The sequence below is a fragment of the Tursiops truncatus genome, chromosome 16 (genome assembly GCF_011762595.2).
Source record: "Tursiops truncatus isolate mTurTru1 chromosome 16, mTurTru1.mat.Y, whole genome shotgun sequence".
NCBI lineage: Eukaryota > Metazoa > Chordata > Mammalia > Artiodactyla > Delphinidae > Tursiops > Tursiops truncatus.
In genome coordinates this window covers 5879131-5898206 of record NC_047049.1, presented here as the reverse complement: position 1 = coordinate 5898206, position 19076 = coordinate 5879131, and the positions used below count along the sequence as shown (strand labels likewise).

General features: G+C 43.6%; 1 protein-coding gene across 1 annotated transcript in view; it reads right to left on the bottom strand.

The window, feature by feature from the left end:
- Positions 1 to 19076, bottom strand: part of ADAM12 (ADAM metallopeptidase domain 12) — a 390012-nt gene that overhangs the window by 267060 nt on the left and 103876 nt on the right. The window contains exon 3 of the mRNA XM_019940251.3: positions 7843 to 7916. Within this exon, the coding sequence (XP_019795810.2) occupies positions 7843 to 7916 (74 nt within the window). The remainder of the gene's footprint in view (positions 1 to 7842; positions 7917 to 19076) is intronic.

Genomic DNA, 19076 nt, shown 5'->3' with positions numbered 1-19076 from the left:
CGTAAGAAGGACACAGAACTGGGCTTGGGAGCGAGCCCAGAGGCCACAGGCTCGCCCCACCTGGCTCCCGCCTGGAAAATGCAGGACGCAGTGACACTGCCTGAGGCTGTGATGGCTATTCAGATGCTCTCGAGGCCACGGCCAATGTCTCGCGAAGTTCCACCCACCGCAGGCTCATGCTCTCCAGCTCAGAGCCCCAGCCACTGCTGCAAACACCCATGGATCCCAAAGAAATGCCAGGTCCACATGGAACACTCCACAGGTCACCTCCAGAGTGGATTCTGTGAGGCCCAAACGTCCACCTTCCCCCAAGGCCCAGAGAACCATGGCCACCACGATCCACATCTTTGTGTCCCTGGCCCCTGCTCAAATGGCAAGTTCTTGGTCCTTTCCTAGGGTTCTCTCTTCTGATCAAAGGGCATCACTGTTCTTCCAGCATTTCATGTATAAGAATTATCCCTGACATCTTCCTTTCCATATTACACCATACATTCCACTGCCCATCCATTTCTGTCCATTCTCTGTCCAGAACATTCTCATCTATTCCCTTCTATGAGAGTCAGTGCCCTGCTTACAGGCCTTGCTTCCATGAGGCACCATGGTTCTTAGGAGAAAATACAAGGTCTTATCATGGAGCCCAAGATCCCACATGGACTGGTTTCCACTCTTCTCTCCCCATCTCCCTCTTGCTCACCAGCACACGGACCTTCATTTCCAGAACACTTCAACGCTCCTTCCCCTGCTTTCGGGAACTTTCCGTATGCACATCCTTCTCTCTAGAACCCTCTACGCTCTGCCCTCCTTTACCTGGCTCACCCCTGTTCATGTAAAGCGTAAATGCTGCTTCATTGCATGGTTCCTTCCTGAACCAGGCTGGGCCTCCTGCTTGTCTTCTTAAGCTCTCAGCACCACTGTCATTCAGTATGGTCCTCTGATGACCTGTTTAGCACTGGGCTCCTTGACTGACCTCCAAGAGGACAAGGACTTTACCTTGTTGATGACTCTATCAGCAGTGCCAACTGTAGTGTCTGGTATGAAATAAATGTTTGTGCTAAAAACAGAGCTGCCGTATGATCCTGCAATCCCACCCCTGGGCGTATATCCGGACAAAACGATAACTCAAAACGATACATGCACCCCTATGTTCATAGCAGCACTATTTACAATAGTCAGGACGTGGAAACAATCTAAATGTCTATCAACAGATAAATGGATGAAGACGATGTGCTACATATATACAATGGGATACTACTCAGCCATAAAAAAGAATGAAATAATGCCATCTGCAGCAACATGGATACAACTAGAGATTAACGTATAAGTGAAGTCAGAAAGAGAACAACAGATACCATATGATATCACTCATATGTGGAATCTAAAATATGACACCAATGAACTTATCTCTGAAACCAAAACAGATTCACAGACATAGAGAACAAACTTGTGGTTGCCAAGGGGGAGGAGGTTGAGGGAGGGATTTATTGGGAGTTTGAGTTTAGCAGATGCAAACTATTATATAGAGAATGGATAAACAACAAGGCGCTACTGTATAGCACAGGGAACTATATTCAATATCCTGTGATAAAACATAATGGAAGAGAATATGAAAAAGAATGCATATATATGTACAACTGAATAACTTTGCTATACAATAGAGATTAACACCACACTGTAAATCAACTATACTTGAATAAAATAAATTCAAAAAAAATGTTTGTGGATAAATGACTAAGTAAAAAGAGAAATGGTCTCTTGATTTATTGTTGATTAACATTAGGAATCATTTGAATTGATAAAGACCGATAAGATTTGTGAATGGCGGAAGGGAAGCTGAGAGAGAAACACATAAGATGAGATAGTAAAGTTTCTATGATACAGTTTTCCCTTCAATAGTTTAGTCAATAATTAGAACCACCAGGCAAATTAAAGCTGGAGGCTCTGACAGGCAGGTGAGGCTTCCTCTGCACGAGTAGAAATGGAAAGAAATAGCACTCTGCACACAAACAAAGATTTTAAAATTCTAATTCCTGAGGATGTCAAGATTGTGAAGTTAAGACCATGACAACAACAGGAGCCCAAAGGATTAGCACACGAATCCTTTCCAGCTCTCGTCAGAATTAGATGTTCGACCAGCGTCAAGACTTACGGGTACAGATTGGTCATAACCTGATCGCTATTAATTTAGGACATTTAAAACAGGACACAGTTACAGCGAAGCCAAGGACACAATTGGGTGAAACAACTAATATCACTGGGTCCACAAGATACGCCACTGAGTCATTCAAGCCCGATCATCAGAAAGAACATGAGCTCTAACCTCTTGGCACTGACTGTACACAGACGTTTATTCCATTTCGCAGATGAGGAAACAGAGGAAATACAAGCATCTTGTTGCTGGAAGCAAAGCTGGGTTTCTGAACCTGGCTTCCTGACTCCCGCCGCAGCATTCTCTCCAGAAGCTTTCTCCTTGCATAGGTAGTTTCTCTCACCACCCAGGACAGACCTTTAACCTCCTGCTGACTCACTCCTGGCCTGATCCAGGCCGTCCACGTCCCATCCTTCACTCTTTGCTAAGGGCTCAGAGAATGCCCACCACAGGCCAGGCCACAAGGAAGGGGATGGAGGGGGAAGTAAAGACCCTGCCCCCTGACCTTGAGGACATCTCTAGCTGGTGGGAGAGGTGATGAAAGTCCAATAGTGGAGGCGAGAACGGTGGCAGGCAGCTTTCAAATGTCGTGCTTGAAACAGCGCAGGGGGCAGGGTTCTGCATGTGGCCTGACCGGGGTCATGCACAGCAGAATGGTGGCCTCTCCAGTCCAGGACCCACCTCAGGAACCTGCGCACACCCAGGTGGCAGCCACCTTTCAGCAGTCGCATGGCCTCAGGGGCTCACATTGAATTTTCATGTCTCATTCGCAAGAACTACTAGTCAATTTCCTTCTGCACGTAACAATATTTATTTTTTTGTTAACCCAAGAATAGGACTTTACATTTATCCCCATTAAATCTCATCTTGTTAGTTTTGGCCCATTGATCCAAACTGCTGAAATCGCCATGATCCAGATTCTGCCACGCAGAGCACAGTTATCCCCTCCCAGCTTTGCGTTGCCAAGAAATGTGATCAGCACACCTTTTACGTCTTCATAGCGATGGGCTGACAAAACTGTGGGCCAGGATGAGGTCCTGTACACCGTCCTACAGCCACTGACAGCAGTCTCAGTCCAGCTGTCCAACACGATTTGGTTCAACCTGAACAACGGATTACTATCCTCTAGGTAGTTATTCAGACAACTGCTAATCCACCCGGTCCCACCTCTGCACTGGCTGCATTTCTCTACCCTACATCATGATATTCTGAGATACCGTCCAACAAATGCCTTCTCAAATATTTATGCCCATGTTTGACAAATTTAAAATGCTCCTTTCTGCAACTGTTCTGGAGTGAATATTAATTAGAGTGGCCCCCTAAGAGATGTCTGGAATTATTCCAGGCAGAAGAAAAGTCAATGCCAAAGTTCTTCTAGCTCAGAGACGCCCCAAATATAAATCAAGTGGGCCGTGGACTTCCCCCGGCAATTGCCTTCAACCAGTGACAGACAGGGCTTGAAAACAGAAAGCTCGGTGGGAATGATCTACCGCCATTAGTTTTAATTACCCTAAACCGGAAAAACGGATGTCTAAGCTGGCCAGCCTGTCCAATAAAGCATTTTGATCAAAGATGCAGTTGCACAGAGAACCTGTTTAAGGAATGGCCTGGGTATCCATGGGGATCCAGGAGAGTTATGGAACTTGTAAAGCTGGTTCCCGCAGTTCCATAGGCAGACAGCAACATCATGAAAAATGCTTCTCCAGGGAAGCTTTGAGTTTCTTTAAACATTCAATTATGGCTCTACAAACAGATTTTAAGTGAACAGCATCTGATCTCTGCACAAATTAGAGATGCTAGAAGGCAAATAAAATAGATTCCCTGAAACAACCATGTAATACAAATTCAGCCCTGTTTCATGAAGAATTGGTTTACACACGAAGAGTTTTGGAGTGGGGTTACTTAGGTGACTCTCTTTTTGCATTTGCTTTACATGATGATTTTTATGATTGAAAGCACTGAAGACACCTTTATATTGGTTATGATTTTAAAGCAGGTTTTTAATTAAAATAGATTTCTGGATATAGTCCATGGGTAGAGCTTTTTAGCCCTTGGAAAATTGCTGGGGGCCTTCCTAACATCCACCACTTAAAAAATTTTTTTATTGAAGTACAGTTGCTATACAATCTTGTACTAGTTTCAGGTGTACAGCAAAGTAAGTCAGTTACACATATACCTATATCCTCTCTCTTCAAGATTCTCTTTTTTTTTTTTTTTTTTTTTTTGCGGTACACGGGCCTCTCACTGTCGTGGCCTCTCCCGTTGCGGAGCACAGGCTCCGGACGCGCAGGCTCAGTGGCCATGGCTCACGGGCCCAGCCGCTCTGCGGCGTGTGGGATCTTCCCGGACCAGGGCACGAACCCGTGTCCCCTGCATCGGCAGGCGGACTCTCAACCACTGTGCCACCAGGGAAGCCCCTCATTTCTTTTTTATGAATAGTAAATACTTCAACATTCTTCATTACAACCATTTTCAAGTTTTTAGAGCAGCTTTTTTTCCTTCAAAATAAAAAGTTTTCCTAATTTTAACAGCAATATTTTCTTGTTGTAAAACATTAATAAAGAAAGTAAATGTCCAAATCTTTCGAGCATACATCTACGTGAGTATAATTTTAAGATAAAAACTGAATGCCATGTAAACTACTATCCAACGTGCCGTTCACAGCGGTCATACTATCAATGCTATTTACAATAATAAAAATCTCCATCATCATCTTTAGATGTACTACTGGGTAGTATTATTTCATAGCTGAGTCATAACTTATTTAATCGATCTCCTGTTGACCTATTGTAGGTAAAACTTTCTGCAGTGAACATCCTTGAACACAGGGCTGATTCCCCCCGTAGACTCTGAAGTCTACCGACTAACCTGGTAGTCGGTAGTACCGACTAGGTAGTCTAACCTGGTACCGACCAGGTTACCTTCAGACTGGTCGGGCTCTCTGTTCTGTTGGTTGTTAAATATTTACATTTATCCTGCTTCCTCGTCCACTTATCTTTGGGTTCTTATAGCTTCATTTGGATAACTTCTCCAATTGGATCTACTGGGCCAAAGGCTACGCAAATTAAAAATTCTACTTGAATTTTTAATTTTGGATGGGTTGATCACCTTTTGTACCTGACAACCAACCAGTTGCATACAAGCATTTCATTCTACCTAGAGAGTTGTAGAATTTTTTGGTATTCATCATTTCAAAAGTGAAGTGCTTATGGAACAGACATGTCACCGTCTTCAAAACTTTGTTATACTGAAGTAACTGGTGGAAATGGATTGGAAGTGGATGATTAAAACAGTCATATTACCATGCTCTAATTTTGAAAATGTCATTTTTAACAGAATGAAATTTCCACAATGAGTATAAGTAGGATAATTAAAATAAAGCTATAAAATGTTATAGGAACACATTAAACCGTCTCCAGATACTTTTCTAAAACATGCTTTGCCAGTGAAGTTGGGAAAAGAAATAAACCAAGAAGAGAGAGTTTTAAGTTTACAACTTTTCTAATTTTGAGGTTATTTTGTGAAAGGCCCAGACTGGAAGTGAGCAAATTAAGGTACCTTTGAAGATGATCTTTTATACAAATTAGCCACTGCCTAGTAGTCAGCCTGCACCATACCACCCGCCTTAATGGAAGGTAAATCATTTTCAGAGGGAACCATGAATAAGACTATTAACTCACTTTACAGACTCAGAGAACCAGAGGGGCTCGAATGCATTTCTATACGGAAAAGGACATCATTATAAAGCTAAATGAAGAAGTAGGATATCATATTACACACAGACTACAATATCAACTAGGAAGACCAAAGAAGCAAAGGCTTTTCTACAAGGAAAAGAAAATCCATATGCACATTCACCAAAATGCCAACCAACGTTGTGTTTGGTGGCAGGGGTACTTTTTTTGGGGGTGGGGACTCTTGATTTTTTTCCCTACAGTTTTCAATTTTTTTGCATTGGATACATATTCCTTGTAGAGTGAAAACAAATAACTTAAGGTTTTTATTAAGTCAATTTCCATTCTTCTCCCTGCAGCCCTACTATCGTGTAAAGGTCCAGGATCAGTCTCACTCGTGCCATTTACCACATTCCTCCAACAGGCTAACAATAAGAACGGTCGCAATAAAGACACTTCCCAAATCCAGCTGCCAATCCTAAAACCCCAGCGAGGAAATGCGTCACCACCAGAAGCCTGATTTTCTTTTGCTCTTTCAAGGAATACCAAGTTTCGTCCACTGAGATATTTTCAAAACCACGTACAAACAGCAGTGTACGAAAATGTAAATGTCCTATGATATTCTTACATGAAAAAAAAGAGTATGAAAATATATACTTTGCTAAGAGAGACATATCAAAAGCAATATTCAGGTTTCCGTTCAGCCCCCTGATTATCCAAGATGTATTCCTGAACCTCTAGTTTAAGATCACCAAGTCACAAGAAAAGCTAAAAACACATTATTTACTGCTCATAAAAGCTTTTAATCCATCTAATGGGGAGGGAGAAACATGCAAGAAATGCAGAGGCAGGCTGCAGACCCCCAAGAAGCAGGCCATGCTATGTTACATACACTCATTTAAAATATATATTTAATGTATATTCATATGCATTTTAAAACCTATTTTTTAATAATTGCTGTTGGCCATGGTGTCAGATACTGAAGGTTAGAATTGGCCATTCATGATCCCGTTCATCTGATTTGCTCAGGACCCTCAAACCAAAGTAAGTATAAGTAAGTGATCTGACTCGTTCACATAGAGATGCTGAGTCAGATTTTTGTGACTCAATATCTCTGGCAGAACTCATTTCAGTGAAACTGTCTTATCTGCACTGTCATTTCAGCAAAAAAGCAGCATTTCACTGATGGGTGAGAAATAGGGACCAGTAATTCTGGAAGACAGAAACTCCAATTTTGAATCAAGTGTGACTTGGGAACTTATATCTTTAAATACAGATTGCTTATTAGGAGAGCTCGACTCTTTGCTGGTACTAATCAATTAGAATAGTAGGGGTCCTTTAGATCTGAGGAACCCATGGGGAGAGCCGCAGTATAAAGGATGACAAGAATATGAGTTATTTTTACTTGTGCCTTGAACCAGGCACAGTTTTCTCCTGGGAAGGCATACAAAATATGTAATAACATCCATGTGCTACAGGAAAAACTATATAATACCATTTTCTGAAAATATATATAATTTTTCAAAAAAAAAAAAGGGCCAAATTTTTAAGTCAAAAGATAAAATAAATACTTCATACCATTGGAGACAAGGTCTGAAAGATAAAATAAACTCTTGGTATTTCCCAAGGAAAAAAGAGCTTCTACCCATTTGAAACTGTTTCTCCTTATACAACCCAGGAACTGCCAAAAGTCAACTAATTATGGAACACTGTTATTGGAACAGAACAGAGGATGCTTAAATTCTATCCTTGAAACATCAGGCTCTGAAAAAAAAAGAAACATCAGAACTACGAGAAAAACCTGCTGAGCTAGAAAGTTCTCTTTTAGAGTGATAAAATACAATTATTTTTCCATTGGATCATTCTTTGAAGTTAATTCCAGCCTCACATCCAAATTCGGATTATGAATCTACTCATTTAGTTCTGTGTCTCTAAATGCCAACATCAATTACACAGCACTCTCCGGTCCCCACGTTGTAACTTTCTCCTATGGTGTCATAAACAGGAATTAACTCGACTTACTTGTTTCTTTCCAGATTTACAATCAGTTCTTTGCTTTCCAGCTGTATTCGAAAATTCAAGACTCCTGGATGATTCTGAAAGAGAAATAAGAGAAGTCAGTTGAAGATCATTTCCTTTCGAGGTGCCGTTATGTCAGTATGCTCTGTAGGCATAGTCAATGGAGGGAGAGAAAAATACATTCTCCTCCCGGGACCATCCTGAGATCCTGAGTGGAGGAGATCAAAACAAGCAGGACGAGAGTCTGGAAGACGCATCGCCCTCCCAGATGGTACTGACACACCTGCATTCCTGGCCTCTGCACTCCTTTCCTTGGGCCACATGTACCCTTGGGATCCTTCTTGACTCAACTTCCATCTCCCATAATCGACTCCTTCCTTGGTTTCCCTGTTTCTAGAGAAGGCACCTTCATTTCCCCAACTGCTCATGTCAGAAATTTGAAGTCCTTCTCCCTCAACAACTCCATCTGATCCATGAAGAGGTCTTATTGAGTCGCCCTCCAAAACACAGCTCCTGTTGTCCGGGTCTGACATCTCTCCACCTTGCTCTGGGTCAAGCCACAATCATCTCTCATGGGGATGCTGCAAAACCCTTCTACCCCGGTCCCTCCACATCGACCTGTGCTTTCCTCCCATTCATCCCCCAATGGCAATGGGAGGATATTTTTAAAAACTCAACCTCATCCACCTACCCCTGGTCATGGCAAACCTGCACTGATGTTCCATTGCACTGATGATAATATGCCAACTCTTTTTAAAAAATATTTATTGAAGTATAGTTGAAGTACAATATTATATGTTACAGGTGTACAGTTCAGTGATTCACAATTTTTAAAGGTTATACTCCATTTGTAGTTATTATAAAATATTGGCTATATTCCCTATGTTGTACAATATATCCTCATAGCTTATTTTATACCCGATAGTTTGTACCTCTTAATCCCCTACCCCTATGTTGCCCCTCCCCACCTCCCTCTCCCCACTGGTAACCACTAGTTTGTTCTCTGTATCTGTGAGTCTGCTCTCTTTTTTGTTATAGTCACTATTTTGTTGTATTTTTTAGATTCCACAAATAAGTGATATCATACAGTATTTGTCTTTCTCTGTCTGACTTATTTCACTTGGCATTATGCCCTTCAAATCCAACCCTGTTGCTACAAATAACAAAATTTTCATTCTTTTTTATGGCTGAGTAGTATTCCATTGTGTGTATATATATACACACACACACACACACACACACCCATACGTACATATGTGCATGTGTATATATATATATGTATATATATACAGACATATATATACACACATATATACATATCTCACATCTTCTTTTGCCATTCATCTATTGATGGACACTTAGGTTGTTTCCATATCTTGGCTTTGTAAATAATGCTGCTATGCTATGCTATGAACACTGGGGTGCATCTCTCTTTCTGAATTCATGTTTTTGTTTTTTCCGGATACATAACAAGGAATGGAATTGCTGGATCACAGGGTAGTTCTATTTTTAGCGTTTTTTGAGAAAACGCCATACTGTTCTCCGCAGTGAACATGCCAACTCTTCAATGCGGGCTGTAGCTCCTGTATGGCCTGACCTTCATGCCCCGCCACACCCACCTGCGTTGCTCTCCTCGCTCACCCAGCTCTAAGCCACACTGACCTCACCCGCTCCTCAAACACACCAAGCTCCTTCATAGCTCCGAGTCTTCGCACAGGCTGTTCCCTCTGCCTGGAATGCTTTCTCCCAACTCTGCTACTCGGTATCAGCTTAAACGTCAATGATGCAAAGAAGCCTTACCTCACTCCCCAGTCTAATGACATCCACCTCTCCCCAGCTAGTATTTCTCCCAGTCTCCTGCCCTTTTCCTCCTTGTAAGGAAGAACTCCCTTCCTGTTCATTAAAATTCAGTATGTTGACTTGTGGGTCCACTTGTTTATTATACCCACGAAGGTGCCAGACAAATAACAAAAGCTCAATTAATATTTGGTGAAGGAGAGAATCAATCAATGAATAGGGCAAACAACTCTACCAACCTCTTCTCCCTCTTGTTAGGCAGACGCCATCTTCCTCCTCTCCTCTGGGCCCCAGGAAACCCTAGTCTGTGTGTGCCCAGCTGTCAGTGGGGGGCAGGAACCTATATTCTTTGTTCTGCCCCAGAAATCCCAACAAGGTTCTTGCCCTGCCCTGGGAATGCAGCCATGTGGCAGTGTCCCTAAACCCACACCCCTACCCCAGCTTCTCTCCCACTTAACGGGGTGGTGGAACACGCCACACTCTCTCTTGCTGAGCCCAAGTCAATGATTCAGAGTCCTTACCCCAGTCAAATTGATGTACCATCCTAAAGTTATTCTACGAAGCTCTTCGTTTGCTTCCCCTTTCCCTGGGCATCGTCAGTGATTCTGGGGGTGTCAATTCCAACTCCCCCCAACGCCACCACCAGCTAGCATGTTCAAATGGAGGTTTCACATGTCCATGGGGCATTTCTCTCCAAAAGAACTTAAAATTTTTAATGTTTATTTTAAAAAAATGAATGCTGTGTTTTCATTCTGATGATGTGGAAAGAGAGTTCAGCCAGCGTGACCACACCCACCCTGACCCAGCTCACCATGGCTGCTGTGATCAGGTCGGGGCCGGGCAGGACAGCCTGACTATCTAGGCTGATGTGAGAAGGGCAGAGGAGGGTTTAATTCACAAATGATGCAGCCAAACTAAGCAAGGGCCAAATGCCATCACAGCCCAGTGCGGAAATAAAGGTTCCTTAGCCGCTTATAAAGAGCACAGTGGAGGAGAGACGGGTCAGGACGAAACTGGCAGCACAAACTCCAGATCACCTGCACCTCCCGGGTAGCCTTGCCCTGGTGCTGCAAGTGGCGCGTCAGTCTTGTGCAAACATCATCATCCGCATTAAATCAGTGCTGCTGACTTCAGTGTGTTGGTTTTGTTTGCCTTTGCTTTGTAAGATTGTTTGGTCTTATGCTTGAATAAGGGATAGAAGAATACGTTTATACGTAGTTCTCTAACATTCCATATTTGAAAGACACTATTATAACTCCAGAGCTCAAGGGACTTTTTTCACAACACAGCATTTCAGCTCTACTATGAATTAACAAACCACACACTACTATGTTTTAAGAGAAAATGGATTGCAAGCTCCAACAGCCAACCTTAAAATAATGAGTTAAAAGGAAACAAAATTGAAACAAAACCTGCAACAACATGAGTTGTTGGGTCACATGAGTTTTGGGAAAATGTCACAAGTTGCATTAACTAATGCCATATAACTGGGACAGAGTCACAGAGCGCGAAACACTACTCACTTTATTTTTAGGTAGGCCATTGGAATGGCTCTCTGTAGTTTCCTATGTCTAATACATATGGCTATTGAAATTTAAATTAATTAAAATAAAATAAAGATTAAAAATCAGTTCATCCGTCTCACTGGACACATTTCAAGGCTCTAAAGCAGCAGGTAGTTAGTAGCTACCTCTGCTAGGCAGCCCAGACGTGGAACATTTCCATCTTCACAGCAAATTCACAGAAATTTCCATCTTCATTGGACATGCCTGAGTCAGTAATAAAGACCTAAAACCTGCGTCATCCAATAGCTGCCCACGAACTAGACTATTTTTAATATTGGTGCCTTCGGGGGATAGAATTAAGTACAAACCCAAGATGGATTATTTTTTAATGTCCTTTAAGAGAGCTCTTCTCAATTTTAATTGATGGGTGATATTATTATTATTTTTTGCGGTACATGGGCCTCTCACTGCTGTGGCCTCTCCCGTTGCGGAGCACAGGCTCCGGACGCGCAGGCTCAGCGGCCATGGCTCACGGGCCCAGCCGCTCCGCGGCATGTGGGATCTTCCCGGACCGGGGCTCGAACCCGCGTCCCCTGCATCGGCAGGTGGACTCTCAACCACTGCGCCACCAGGGAAGCCCTGGGGTGATATTATTTTTTAAGTGGTTACTTAAGCTTGAGAGTTAAACTGTTGTATTTCCATATACATAAGATGCTTAAGTATATTTTCTGAGTTTAAACATATCTTGTTTTTTATGGATTCATTCTACCAAATGACTATACAAACATCAGTGATCTAGTGAAAACCACAATTTTACTTGTTATATTTTGATACTGTCTGGTGTTTTTAACAATTGTACAGGTTTCTGAGTGTTTGCTGAACTTTTAAATTCAATATCACTATTCCTAAACACACATCACTTCTTTTGTTTTTAATATAGCATACAAAAGTGTTTCTCAGCCTTGGATTTGCTTTTGAGTCCGTCACAAGGACGTTTACCTAAATTTACCTATATTTTCTGACACTTGAATTTAATTACAAACACATATAAGAATGTTCCCTCCAGGGTCTGCTTTTTTTTTTTTTTTTTGCGGTACGCGGGCCTCTCACTGTTGTGGCCTCTCCCGTTGCAGCGCAAAGGCTCCGGACGCGCAGGCTCAGCGGCCATGGCTCACGGGCCCAGCCGCTCCGCGGCATGTGGGATCTTCCCGGACCGGGGCACGAGCCCGTGTCCCCTGCATCGGCAGGCGGACTCTCAACCACTGCGCCACCAGGGAAGCCCCCACGGTCTGCAATTTGTACTCGTTAATTATATCTTAGAAAAACAAGATTATTAATTATGCTTACAATAAAATATTAGAACAAAAATACATCTCAATGTTCTGTCAAGATGTGTCCAAAGAGCGTATGTATGAATATGTCTGTTTATTTGTATGTGTTTTATGTATATGTGTGAAAAGTTACTTTAATTACAAATTGTGTTAGCCTAAGATATGGACACACACATCACTATTTACTTTTGGTTTTTTCTTACACATCACTATTTTAAAGATAAATCCTGGCAATTATATTTGTGAATAAAAATAAAATATTTGCAGCACCCTTTTTCCCCCATGAAAAGTTCAGTTAAGCTTGAACATGAACATTGGTACTAATTCTACATAAAGTCCCTACGGGAGCTGTTAGAACGTTCTAATGTTAACATATTCAAATGAATACATTTTCCCCCAGGGTGGTAGAAAGAGCTTTACCTGTATGTTTTACTTGAGATCTGAATGGTATAGGAGAAACCAATGGAGAAGAACAGAGAGCTATTTTAACTCAAAACCACTCATTGCATTAAATTTCTTAGTTTAAAAGCATGTATTCATTCCATTTTCTTTTGATTTTTAGACATTGGAGATGACGAACTAGTGTTCGTTAAATACAGCCTTCCTTTTTAAAAATGAGACATTGATTGCCCTAATGAAACCGTGTCCTTTACTGAATGCTTAAAGAACTGCATTTGCTGAATAAATCAATTAAATGCTTATCAGTAGGCTAGAAATGTTTTGACGGTCATTATAATTCTACTTTTCTAATTGGCAAAAGTATATCCAAAAGAGTATATAAAATGCATAAGTACAATTTAAAAAACAACAATAAAATAATCATCAGGGTACCTACCACCCAGCTGAAAAGTCAAAATATTACAAGAATCTTAGAAACCCCCCGTATTCATTTGCTAAGGCTGCAATAAGAAAATATCTCAGACTGGGTAGCTTAACTATCAGAAATTTATTTCCTCACAGTTCTGGAAGTTAGAAGTCCATGATCAGGGCAGGTTTAGTTTCTTCTGAGGCCTCACTCCTTGTAAGCTCCTCGTGGAAGTGAGTTTGGGCAGGCTCCCCCAAATGGTTTGCCCAGAGGGGTCTGCAAAGTAAGGCTCTGACCAGAGACCGCTGCCCATCACTCGGACCCTCGGCTGCTCTGTGCTCTTTCTGAGGTTTCCCACAATGGACTTGCCCAGCATATCCCACTTAACTGGAAATAGAAACACATTTTTAAAAAGTGATCTTTGGATTAGCTACAGCTTTTTCTTTTCTTCTCAGTATTATCCATTGGGCTGCCTTTATTTATTATTTATTTATTTATTTATTTCTCCTTAATCACATTTTTAGTCACAATAACCTCTTAAGTGATATCCTATGACAATGTAAATTATTTTCTCTGCTATCTGTTACTTACGAGCAATATTATAACAACAATAAAGGAATCTTAAAAGTGATCTTATTTCACATTTTACTCCAAAATGTTGGGCTGTCATTCTTTAATCTGTGTAAAGGGGAGCTCACCCAAAGTTGAATTTAAATTATTTCACCCATGATGGGTGTAAAATATCCCAAGTCAATAAATGTAACTTTTCAGGGATGCTCATGATTTTTTTTTTTCCTCTGATGGATGGAATGATACACAATATCGTCTCTCTGGTGTTTCTCTGTCCTTAAAGGATAGCCATTTTCAATGACTTAGAAAAATCTGAACCTGACCATGAAGTTGAAATAACGTGGCAGTGAGCCTGCAGAAGGAAGGGGACTGCATGAAAAAATCAGATGCGGGGTCAATAGCCAAGTCCACTCCCATCACCACTTCTAGGTTACCCTTTCAAAGACAATGGTCAGTTCTGAGCCAAAGTCATTAGTCTCAACCACCGATACTAGAAACTCAGAGGGACCTAATTTTTCAAGCAGAACAACAATATTAAATAAAATACTGCGTTCAAGGGACTCCGAAATAACTGGATCCCTCTCCAGCACTAAATAAATGCTTCAGGCTGCTGCCCTGGCACTCACGGGGCACGAGAGAGTCACTTATTGCTATGAATATTTAGAGGCGATCTCGATTACCACTTTAATATCAGTGCAGCAGTTCCATAGCCGGGAAGATATGGGCCCTGTGGAACTGAGAGAGGACAAAATTGAATTAGCTGGAGAATAACACAGTAAGGAACGAGGGCACTGCAGCACCATAATGGGCGTCTCTGGCTTGAGGCCTTTTAGTTGTTACGTAAATGACAATAATGTTTATTCATGAGTCATTGATATTTTTCTCTGATGGAAAAGCGCTTTTGAAAGATGTGGAATGTAGTTTGAAGCTGTTTGTGTGTTACGGTGTTAGGTTCTCTTTCGCACGGATTCTTCTTACCGTATTTCTCTGCATGACGGGTTTACCGATTTTAGGCCAGTTCTCCCTTCCCACCAAAAAAAGGCACGACCTCACCACCTCTGTCATGTGTGATGCTCTGAATTCAAGCTCTTTATGCTGTTGCTACTGGTGGGATTACTAATGCTTAGATTTGCAACTAACATTTTAGATTTTCATTTTTGATTACTGTAGCTATAGCCAGATCATCTTAAAGCCTCATTCATTCACTGAAATATTGCCATTCTGCCCCACGCATCTGTACGCTCTAGGATTACAGTTCCCCATGCTGTGTCCATCTGAGGACAACGGCAGATTCTGAGCAGACAACGGTCGTCTGTCCCCTCCCAGAGCTCACTGTTGGGTTGTAAGAGGAGACCAACAACATGACTTAAAAGAAAGCAATCTAGAAGCACGACAGTGCAGGTTTCTCAAACTTAACCCATCTAAATTTCAACTCTTATGTTACCGCCCCTCCCCAATCCAATGCAAAGGGGAACTTGGGGAAAATTCACAGCAGCTCCCCCAGAACTCCCCAGCTTAGTTAACAGTGCACCTTCTTAAACCCCTTCAGCAATGACCCACTGTTCTTAGAATAACTGCTGTCTTCACACCACCAACAGTCTGGTCTCTCTCACCCCTAAGCTCCCGGCACACCGCTGAACTGGTCAGGCTGCACCTGGCTTCTGGGCCTCTGCACCAGCTGAGCCTTTGCTGGAAGGCCCTCCTGGGCTCTCGAGGCGCCTCACCTCCCGGTCTCAGCCTGGACGTCACCCCCCGCAGCGAAGACCCCCATCCCGGTGGGCTCTTTGCCCCACGCACCACTTCTCTCTCTTTCTAGCCATCTCATTTGTGATCGTGTATTGGTGTGTTTATTTTACTTGTTAATTGTCTATTTCCCCTTTTCAGAAACAGAAACTTTGTAGGAAGAGGGAATTTTTCTGCTTTGTTCCACATCCTATTCCCAACGCCCAGAATGGGGCCACCTAGAAACATCTGTGGGATGACAGAAGACAGGCGCGGCGGTAGCAGGAGATGGCGGAAGGGATACTGATGCAGGGGGCAGTGGAGGCATAAGTGCCACCTCAGGAGGTATGAAGGGCCGTCTGGGCTCTCCTCCCGGGTCCCTGCTGACCCAAGCACAAGGCCAAAGTCCATCCATCTGAGCCCCGCCTCACTCTCAGAGGCTGACGGCCCACAGATGCAAGCAGCTGCACAGAGGATCCCTTGGTAGTGAGTGAGGAACTGGGCCATCGAAGGTGCCTTGGGTTCTGTTCCTCTGTGGAGAGGAAGAGGGGCTTGCTGGGAGCTGGACCACCTATACTTGGGGCGGCCGAGAAGGCCAGTGAGTGCGAGCTCCCAGCCTGGCTCCTGGCCCCTCCGAGGACGCCCGCTCGTCCCGCTTGGTTTCTTTGGACCTCAGTGATGGAGAGCCCAGACCAGAGCAGAGGGGCAGAGAGCGTGCTGTAAGAGGACGAGGGGATGAATCAGCGGAAATCAAGGTCAAACACGAGGTGGTGGCTCTGGGGGCTGCAGAGCCAGAAATCAGAGCCATGCTGGGAAGGGGGTGAGAAAATCAGGGTAGGAGGGGCTTGAGGACGTCCTATTCTGCCACTTAATGGTTCTTAACTGCCCTGGGCTTGGGGGCTGAACGCTGGACACCGTGTGGTGACGTGGTGACCTAGGAGCTGAAACGTGTGGTGAGACTGTGCTGCTGAAATGGGCCCCTGACATCAGATCCCAGCAGGCTGTGCACTGGTCCTCAGACCTCTGCTGCCCTCCCATCCACTCTGCCTTCAGACATCTCGATTAGCAGGAAGGAGAGACAAAGTCGAGCTCCACCTGGCCGCCTGCTCAGGGCTCAGGAACCTCAGGACGCCCAGGGCAGGAGGCCAGTGGCTAGGATGGACTTCCCCATCGGCCATTCTCCCCATCACTCAGAAGACCGTCCACAGCCCTAGTGCCACGGGCCCATCATCCCGCCCACACGAGGTACCGGCCCCTCCTGCATGTTCAGTATCAGTGAGGCGGCACCACCGACAACAGGGCTTGTGATAAGCAACGCTGTCGCGAGAAGACGGCCTGAGCGGAGTGCCAGGGCCCAGGGTCACTTCAGCATCTTCAAGCTACCTCCTCCAACAGCTACGGAGGTCACTGAGCCCCGGTGTGATGGCTAGGGACATCTTAAGTTGGATATTTAGGAAGCAGATAGGTAACAATCCCTCCTCCTTTGAATGCAAAGGAACAATCATCTCACCTAAGAAAGACCTATTTCATTGCATCTCGGAAACTTGTTCCACGCAGGAGGCTGAACCTGGGAAGGGGTCAGGCCAGAGATGTGTCCACAGACACGCTGGATGCTGCCACTCGGACTGAGGGACTACTGGTTGGTCATCTCACTCTGCTGGGCCTCGGCTTCCTCACCAGGAGACCGGGGATAACAATACTGTCTATCAGTGTGGTCGGCAGAATAACGGGCCCCCAGAGATGTCCTAATCCTGGGAACCTGTGAATATGTTACCTTACCTGGATAAAGGGACCTTGCATATGCGATAAAGGGGGACCGGGAGATATTATCCTCGTTTATTCAGATGGGCCCAGGGTACTCAAAAGCAGATCCTTAAAAGCAGAGAACGTTTCATTGCTCGGGTTGGAGAGATGCCACAGGAGAACTTGACCACTTTGCTCGCTTTGAAGATGGAGCAAGGGAGCCGTACGCCAAGGAAGCTGGGAACGACCTTGAGAAGCTGGGAGCGACCCTTAACCTTCAGTTGGCGAGAACACAGAGACCGTGGCCCGACAGCCTCCAAGTTGGCGGACTTCTGCCAACATCTGAAATGAGCAGGGAACGGACCCTCCCCTGATGCTGCCATCATAAAGGGCAGCTCTGGGAACACTTTGATTTTAACCTGGTGAGATGTGAAGCAGGAAACCCAACCAGGCTGCCGGCCTTGTGACCCTCAGAACTGAGAGATCACAGATGGGTGTTGTTTCAAGCCACCTAAGTTGTGGGGGTTTGTTAGAGCAGAGATAGAAACCTGAACCATCAGGAAGGTTGCTGTGAGATTCAAACGGTAAAATGTCTGTTTGGAAACCATCCTGCATGATAAAATGGAAATGCATTTTTATTACATAAGTCCAATCACAAACGAAGCTGCGACTTCCCAGCATGACAGTGACAAAACACCATTTCACTTGTTATTTATTGCTATTTACCCAAATTGCAACTCTTTTATGCTTTCTGTATTTTGATCTAAATGGGCATAATATATTAAGTTTTTTAAAACGCTAACAAGTTTTCAAAAAGAAATATAATACATTCATTAATCGGGGGCCTGTTTATAAGGCAGGCACCAGGCCAGTTCCTGGGGAGATGGCTCAAAGCAACTTATCTCCTCCCTTGTGTTAGGAGTAGGAGGCCCTTCGTCCTGTCACCTTAGCAGCAATATTTTAACTTAACCTTTACACCCCATGCTTCACTAGCCTCTGACCCAAGCACACCTTTCACATCTTTGGATCACACAATGCCTTACCTAACCAATTGATTCTTTTCTTAAAGAACTAGAGATGAAGAATAAGTAATTAACGGATGACTAGATCTTTTCCCCAGCTTCCCCTTCAGTCATCTCACGGGCAAACTGCACGAACAGGACAGCATCTAAAGAAAGACCCCAAGGAGTCAGCAAGTCTGCACACAGTGAAGGATGACAAAGACTCTGACCTCCTCTCTAAACGATTAACTGCGCCTAGCTTCCCCTTCTACCCTTAAAAGACTTTCATGGCCAAGCAGAATCTTTTGAGTTGGTTCTTGGACACGAGTCCGCACTCTCGCCAGGTTGCCGGCCTCCTGAATAAAGCAGACTTTCCTTTTCCAACCAACACTTGCCTCTTGAGTATTGGCTTTCGAGCAGCAAGCAACCCAACCTGGTTTGGTAGCCCTTGTTAGTACGGAAGGAAGATATTATACCTATATGACCAGTGTTACGGAAGGCGACAGAAGGTTCTGGAAGACCCACATGGACACAACACAAGATACACGCATGCACGTCATCTTGACGTGAAATATTCTAAAGATAAGACTTGCTAAGATTTGCTTACTGATATAATCGGGATATTATAATATTAGAAAACAGAACCGAGCATTACTTTTTGGAATGACTTGCCTAGTCTTACAAGACACAGCTGTAAAGTAACGTGCACTGTGTTGATTAACTAGAAAGTTTGGTTTCCAATAGAAAATTCATTTATCTAACT